The sequence below is a fragment of the Drosophila innubila genome, chromosome X, assembly GCF_004354385.1.
Source record: "Drosophila innubila isolate TH190305 chromosome X, UK_Dinn_1.0, whole genome shotgun sequence".
In the NCBI taxonomy this organism is placed as follows: Eukaryota; Metazoa; Arthropoda; class Insecta; order Diptera; family Drosophilidae; genus Drosophila; species Drosophila innubila.
The window spans coordinates 27,447,133-27,454,839 of record NC_047626.1 but is presented as its reverse complement, the minus strand read 5'-3'; the positions used below and the strand labels follow the sequence as shown (position 1 = coordinate 27,454,839).

The 7,707-nt window shown below is 42.5% G+C and overlaps 1 protein-coding gene across 1 annotated transcript; it reads right to left on the bottom strand.

The window, feature by feature from the left end:
* Positions 1 to 1,562: 1,562 nt before the first annotated feature.
* LOC117793968 lies at positions 1,563 to 6,870 on the bottom strand. Its single transcript, XM_034634433.1, has 5 exons — positions 6,205 to 6,870; positions 5,209 to 6,126; positions 5,065 to 5,154; positions 4,761 to 5,004; positions 1,563 to 3,158 (listed from the first exon to the last, which is right to left on the bottom strand). Exons 1-5 carry the CDS (start codon positions 6,868 to 6,870, stop codon positions 2,014 to 2,016), a joined length of 3,063 nt encoding a protein of 1,020 aa, XP_034490324.1. The 3' UTR covers positions 1,563 to 2,013.
* Between the last annotated feature and the right edge of the window lie 837 nt (positions 6,871 to 7,707).

Sequence of the window (7,707 nt, the reverse complement as noted above, 5' to 3'; positions counted from 1 at the left end):
TTATCGCCGTGCATCAGCAACAACGTTGCCTGAATCCCGACCAACACCACGACCTGAACCTGAACCTGAATCTGTATCTGAACCCGAGCCCGAACCTCAATCCGGATCAGGTTTGTGGGCGAGAGTTGCAGTCGCAAATTGCAATTGTTTAATGCGTTTAATTACATTTGTTGGCTGGCACTTAATGTTTTTATAATTAATAGAATCAATATTGATATTGGACCCAGCAGCGTCACAGTCTCCGCAACTTGCAACCTGCAACCTGGAACCTGGAACATCAAATCTCCCCCCCGCCCCCTCTGGGAACACACGGCACAGCTGTGGTTAATTGTAGATTAAAAATGTAGCGATGCGGTTGCCTTTTCCAATGGTTTTTCCGTTTGGTCATGCAGGCGTTAATTTTCTGGTCAAACTATAACCCGCAATAAAAATATAAATAAAATGTAAGCTCAAAAAAAATGGCCAAAAAGACAAACATTACCGTAGCAATAAAATAAAAATCAATTAATTTACAGTAAAGCTCAAATAAGTGTGACTTTTTGAAAAGTCCAAAACTTAGATTAATAATTGGAAAATTTGTCGAATGTTAAAAGCATACATATTCTGTTCTGAATTTTTGAAGTAAAATAATATTAACACAGAAAACATTCAAAACCTTGGATATTTTAATGTAGTGTGTTAGTGTGTAATTTCAAATTCAAAACAGGAAGAGTTAATAATGTTATAGAAGAATTGTATACACTATTCAAGTCGGATTGTACACTTTGAATGAACGCACCTGATTTTTTACCTGATTAAAATGCAATTTTTATTTGTTTTTTAATGTAAATAAATGTTTTTTATTTGTCTTTGTGCGACGCATTTAATTACATTTGAAGAAAAAAAACCGGAATACACATATGGGGGAAAAGCGCAGGCATGCATGCGAAATGCAGACCGACGAATTCTCCTAGCCCCACTTCTTCACGCATCATACTAGGATTCTCCTCCTGGTAGAAAAAAAATAATAATAATATAAAATAAAATAAATTGAGCGCTTTAAAATGCAAGCAGCGTAAAAGATTAGCCCGATTATTTCAGCTTGAAGGCGTTTAACTTAGCATTGCAACGCACACGGTGCGAGTTCAAAGGGTTCAGAATGCTTCATCCCATCTCCTTGTTTCTCCCTTACCCCATGATGTCGACATCGGTAAGTACCTTGCCACTTGAGCATGCCACGGCGTGTAGCACCACAGCTTGGGGCGCTTGAGCCACAACTTTTGTTACGGCTTTTCCTTTCGTTTCGCGTAAATGTTCAAAATGTAAACTTAATGCAGCGATTTGAAATTTACACATCGTTATATGAATATGAAATGTTATGGAATAAGGGAAAAGGAAACGGGAAAAAGGGAATACGGAATTCGGGATATGAAATTTGGAATGCCCACTATGCAATGTCCTTCTTTGATGGTTGCTTCTGTCTATTTTCTATCTTTGGTGGTTAGTTTGAGACGACCGTTAAATGATTAAATTTTACTGTTGATGTATTCAGAAAACAATCAAAAGTTAAAAAAGCAAACACCTTTATATTTGTTTAAGTTTATTATATTGATTGATGCTGATGAATTAATATAATTTCATTTACAATATGGAATTACTGATGAATGTTCAATCGTTTGTCACAATCGTATGTTAAGTGTGTTGATGTAATATCCAAAGGCCAAAGAGAGTAAATTTAAAAGTTTAGCAAATGTTTAGAAATTTAAATGAATGGATATTTATTAAATTACGATATGCAGTAAAAAGTGTAACCATATCAATCACTTTTGTGATCCTTTCTCCATTACCAGGCTATTGAGCATTCACATCAATCGATTCGCGAGGTCGCCGTCGAATCGCTCAACCAAACCGATTGACAGCGATTGATTGAAACGGTGTTGTTCTTGTGATTGACCTGCGGTTGACCTGAAGGAGTTGCCAACAATCCTGCTTTCAGTACAGTACATAGTGTCTAATGTATCTCTCAATGTCTTATCAATTTGTTTCTGGTTGTGTTGAGAGCTTGCCGATTGATTGATCACAATTATCACCTGCAGTATGATCAGGATTAATGATACTCTCTTTAAAAGTATCTCCATTGGTATGGCTCTCATTGCTGATTAACTTCTCATCTGTAGGTTCAGTGATTGGCGTCTGTATCAGGGGTGCATCGGGGAGCTCTGTAGTTTGCAAGCCCTCGTTTAAGACGCTCTCATGCAAGTCGAAGCTTGCAAAAGTCACGCTGGGAGGCTTAAAGTTCGTCATGTTCGAGGATAGGGGCACCATGATCGGGGGATTTAAAATGTTTAAGTCTGGCATGCCCGACACGTCCGGGGACATAACATGCACTTGGTGCATTGCATTGGGCAGCATATTAATGTTCATATTCATATTCATGTTCATATTTATATTCGGCATTAGCTGAGCATAGTTTGTAGTCCCTGTGTAATTATCATTCATATCATAGACTATGTACGGTGCATCCACTGAATGACCGCCGCCCGGCGACACCACGAAGTGCATCATTGGCATCAATGGCATTGTGGGCATCACGGGTCCCGTCGGTTGCAGGAAAATGTTATTCACCTGCTTCACAATCACTCGATTCGGTGAGGTCGATTCATTTCGGCCTTTGTCCTCGATGGCTGCAGATGGTTCGACAGACAGATGATAATGATGATGATCTTTATGGTCAGTCTCTTTATATTTAAGGTCCTCAACCTTGATATCGACAGAGGAGGAGCTATCGCTGGAGGTACCGGTACCGGTACCGCTACCACTACCACATTGGCTAACAGAGGAGGAGTTGCCCAGATGTCTATGGTTTTCCATCTCGGGATTGTTACTCGACGGAGGGACAGTGGATTCATTTGGGGAGCTACACTGCGGTGACTGTTCCTTCTGTTGCCTCGCTTGCTCTGTCGAGTTATTGGAGTTCCTCTCCCAGCTGGCATTGTCCTCGCTCTGGTGCTCCGCTTGATGCATCGCAGTGCCTTGTGGCATGTTGCCCATATGGCGGGATCGACTGCTACCGACGGGTCCAAACCGATACGGCAGACTATACGTATTGATGCGAAAGCCGTACCGAGATCCATGTGGCCGTGGTATCTGGTGGGCATGTGGATACGCATGCACCGGCACTGTGGACATAAACAATTATTGTGACTAGTGCTTTAACTTATAAGTATGTATATGCTTGTTGCGCTAGGAAGATGAAATTAATAAATAAGAAGTGGGAAAAGTTATAGTCGAGATCCCGACTATAGGATACCCGTTACTTAACTTAAATATGTATAAAAGTATTTTTTTAAGAATTTTTTTTTTAAGAAAAAAGGATTTTGTTATTATTAATTTTTGTTATTTTATATTGCCTGAATCCCGTTGAGAATTCTTAGGCACAAGAATGACAAAAAAGTTTGCTTGGCATATTGTGTTGCTGTTCTTACTTAGTTGTCGATTCAAAAAATTTTAAATTAGCAACTTCTTCAGGTTTATAATTTTGCTAAATGTCAATCCCCTTGGTTAGCGACCTCTCTATATGGTAACCGGTGACTTGACACGCTCAACAACATACAACACTTGCATAAATACAAGTAGTATGCTCAATACGATTCGATAGATGCCAGTTCCATCATCATTGAAGATTCATCGGTACCATTTGGGTTGAGTCGAGTAGCGATTCAAGCCGAATGTCATATTTGCGTCGTCAGAACCAGTTGGGAATTATTTGATGCATTTTTGTTAAGTCTAATAATATTAAAACTATTGCATACTCTAAGGAGCTAATTTTGCTTCAAGAGCTTCGGCACGTTAATACTGCTGTTCTACTTGTCCGATCTTGCGATTTTATAGGATAATAGATAAAAGCAACTTGCAACTCTAATACCCACAAAAACGTATTATCTTAAATACTGTGGGTGTGGTGGTTTTTCGCGATTTGCGAGGGCGGAGGGAGGCGTGATAAAAATGTAAGACAAACTTGACCTGCGTGGTGTGTAGAGAAATCTGCGAGCCAAATTTGGTTATTCTATCTCTTTTAGACTCTGAGATCCTTTTGTTTAAAGAAATTACTTTGAAAACATTAAATCGCCATAGCTGCCGTTCTACTTGTCCGATCTTGATGCAATTCAGTGGGATAATAGATAATACTAATAGATAACGTTTATTTTTACAAAAAACGTATTATCATAAAAACTGGAGGTGTGGTGGTTTTTCGCGATTTTCGGGGGCGGTGGGGGGCGTGGCTTAAATTTGAAACAAACTTGATCTGCGTAAGGTATATAGAAATCTGTCTGTCAAATTTGGTTACGCTATCTCTTATAGTCTCTGAGATTCCTTTGTTCAAACAGACGAGCGAAAGGTTTTTCGCTATTTGCGGGGCGGAGGGGGGCGTAGCTTCAATTTGAAACAAACTTGATCTGCGTGGGGTATATAGAAGTCTGTGAGTGAAAGTTTGGTATCTCTATCTCTTATAGTCTGTGAGATCCTTTTGTTCATACGGACGGACGGACGGACAGGCGGACAGACGGACAGACACACAAGGCTATATCGACTCGGCTATTGATGCTGATCAAGAATATATATACTTTATAGTGTCGGAGATGCCTCCTTCTCCCTGTTACATACATTCCAACGAACACAATATACCCTTTTACTTATTTTTTAAGTAACGGGTATAATAATAATAAAAATAAAAAAAACAAATGATCAACCATTTTCAGCTGGACAGCACATACACTTACTTATGGGCCGGCCCCAGAAACTCAGTGGTGCAGTACCGCATGGGGCCATCATGCGGGGTCCATTCGGTGCGGCAAAGTGTGCTGTCGCATTACCCTGAGTCCGGGGCGGCGGAGGTGGTGGTGGTGGTGGTGGTGGCGGCGGTGGAGGCTGTATATGCAGTGGTGGCGGTGGGTACATGCTCATGTGCATGCACCAACAGTGGTATTCCGTCTGGGTGCTCGCATTGACGAGCATCGGACGAGGCTAAGGGCAACCAATTCATCTTGCAACTGCAACTCCAACTCGGAACTCAAAGATACTCACATTAGTGTGCGACAGATCCTGCGGTGTCAAGCTGTGCGGATGACACGCCGGGTACCGTCCACCACTGCTCATCCAAGGACGTGGCACATTCTAAGCGAACCGTTCGATTTATTAAAGGAAATCCTTTGACGTTGCTTTACTTACTGACGGCAGAAAGAGACTCGGATGCAATGGCGTTACTTCCAGAATTGCTGTGGTGTAGGCAGCCATCTGCACTTGGGTCATGTTGGCGAAACGACCTCGTAGCAGGGGCAACATTAAGTTGTGAGCACGTATCATAAGGTTTCTTAGGGTCGCGATATACTCCGAGCTGGACAAGCTGCAATCACTCACCTGTCTGGCAAAGTCTTCGAATGACGGAAAGTCCGTCGATGGCGAACTACTTCTGCTTGGTCTCGGAAATGCTGTGGTCTCAGCTGAGCCAGCGGTATCTACATGCTTACTCTTTTCAACTGAAGCGGAAACTTCCTTTGTTTCTCCCACAGAATGCATTGGGGAGAGTGAGGCATAGGAATAGGGCTTCCACTCGCAGCTCTGTACCAGCTGGACCGGCTGTACCGAATGCTGTTCCTGCTGTGGTGTGAAGGCAGCGGCTTGCCACCACTCGCGGGATGTTGATGCTGACGGCGACTGTTGCAGCTCCGCTTCGGCATGGCAATTTTGAGGGTACAGTGGTACCTGTACATGCGGGGCTAACGTAACGGTCTTCTGCTCAATCTCTGGCCACCAATCGCTTGGCGGTAGCGCCGATTGTTGTGCTGGCAATTGCTTCGATTCCGTCCACAGCGATGGATGACCTGTGACCGATTTCTGATCGATATCTGACCACCAATCACTTGACCGCCACTCACGGGCCAGAGGTACGGATTGATCATGATCGTGTGGTAACAGGGTTGATCCTATAGCCGTACCGGGCTGTTGTTTCACATTTGCCCAATACTCTAGGTGCTGTGGTGTCCCAATCGTCAACTGCGAATCCATATCCTGCCAGCTATTATGGGTAGGCGCTGGTATCGCTAGTCCTGACGGTGGTAGCACTAGTGACGGTGGTGCTGATTGCGGCTTTTAGGAAAATTAACCAATAAGCTGTCAATATTTCAATGATATCTAATGCGACTGTGACTGTGACTCTGACTGTACCTGTGATGGTGCAAAACCGTTAACATTCGATTCAACTTCTCGCCAACACTCTCGGGGTAGTGAAAACGGTTGCCCTCGGCTTTGTGGTGCCAATGTAGCGATTAGCTTTTCAAGGTCTCGAAAACATCCAGAGCTTGGTGGTAGTGAGGGTGTTACAGGCAATCCAGCACCCTGCAGCTCCGTACTATGCCAATACTCATGGGACAGCGGTACCAGCTGTGGTTGAGCTTGAGCAGTGATCGGTTGTTCAAAGTCCCGCCAATATTCACCGCTCATTGGTGCCTCAGCCAGGACCTGTTGCTCCAAATATTCTTGGGATATCGCGGCTGTATGTTTTTCCATATATTCTTGGGATGGCACATTCTGTTGTTGCGGTGCTGCTGTATCTTTTACCTGTTGCACAGCATCTGTCAAAAAATCCCGGGATGGTAAGTTCCGCTGCCAGTTGTCCGATGGGCAATGGTAAATGTGGGGTTGCATCGGCTTCGAGCCCTTGTAGTTAAAGATCTCCGGTCGATCGTAGAGGTCCTCAGGAGTCGAATGAATGGGACGTGGTGATTGCATGTTTATCTGAGCCGCTTGCTCTAGAGCTAATAAATGGGATGCATAGGATCCCATGGGATGAAATACCGGAGCATACGGCGACATTTGACCACTCACACCCATATCCTGTGTACACTCCGAGGGTGGACCAGATATAATCGCCTTTTGGACACTACTTTCGGGTAGCTCTGTATCTATTTTTTTTTTTTTGGCAGGTAAAGGAAATTAATGAGATTTATGTTTAGAGAAAATGTATTGACAGCTTACTAAAATTAGAAACGGATCCGTTCGAGATGAGACTTGCCCAGTTTGGGGACGAAGAACCAATGGATGGATCTATCATGATTAATGACTGCATGGTCATAAGATCAGCAATTGAAAAGTGATCTGATAACCCTCTTAGCTAAAAACTTAGAAGAACTACACAATGTCCGATAAGTACTTACGTGATCCAAGGCTACTGAAGAAATCGTGTAATATAGTCAGTCGTTGGATTTCTTCAACTTGAAATTTCCAATTTTATTGCAATTTCAAAAGCTGTAAAATGTAATATTAAAATCATTTAATTTTTACACATTGCTGAGATGGAGATACAGTTAATATTTGATCAATCTCAACTCGTCAGTTACTACTCGTCAATCCCAACTCGTCAGTCGTAACTGGACAGTCGCAAGTGATCACTCGTATTTATTTCGTCATTTGCAATTTGTCGTCACTCGTTAATTTTACATTGCTATTCAATACACTTTACTCGTCATTTTGATCGCAGAAAGGGTACATATCTTTAATCCCAAAATGTGTACAACAAAACACTCAGAATCTAAAGACTAAAGTGAGATTTGATCAAGTATTTGACACCACAAAGAGAAAGATACTTTGTGCTACTTGGAGCTTGATTTCAGACTTGTAAAGCTATCTCAGTGGGAAGGAAGGGGCTGTAAACTTGTGTGTGTTATACGA

Excerpts from the sequence above, each read along its gene's own strand:
- LOC117793968 (XM_034634433.1), bottom strand. The coding sequence starts at position 6,870 with ATGGGTGTGAGTGGTCAAATGTCGCCGTATGCTCCGGTATTTCATCCC. Across the intron at positions 6,127-6,204 it reads ACGGTTTTGCACCATCACAG|CCGCAATCAGCACCACCGTC; the intron begins GTACAGTCAGAG and ends TTTTCCTAAAAG. Across the intron at positions 3,159-4,760 it reads TTTCTGGGGCCGGCCCATAA|TGCCGGTGCATGCGTATCCA; the intron begins GTAAGTGTATGT and ends TTATGTCCACAG.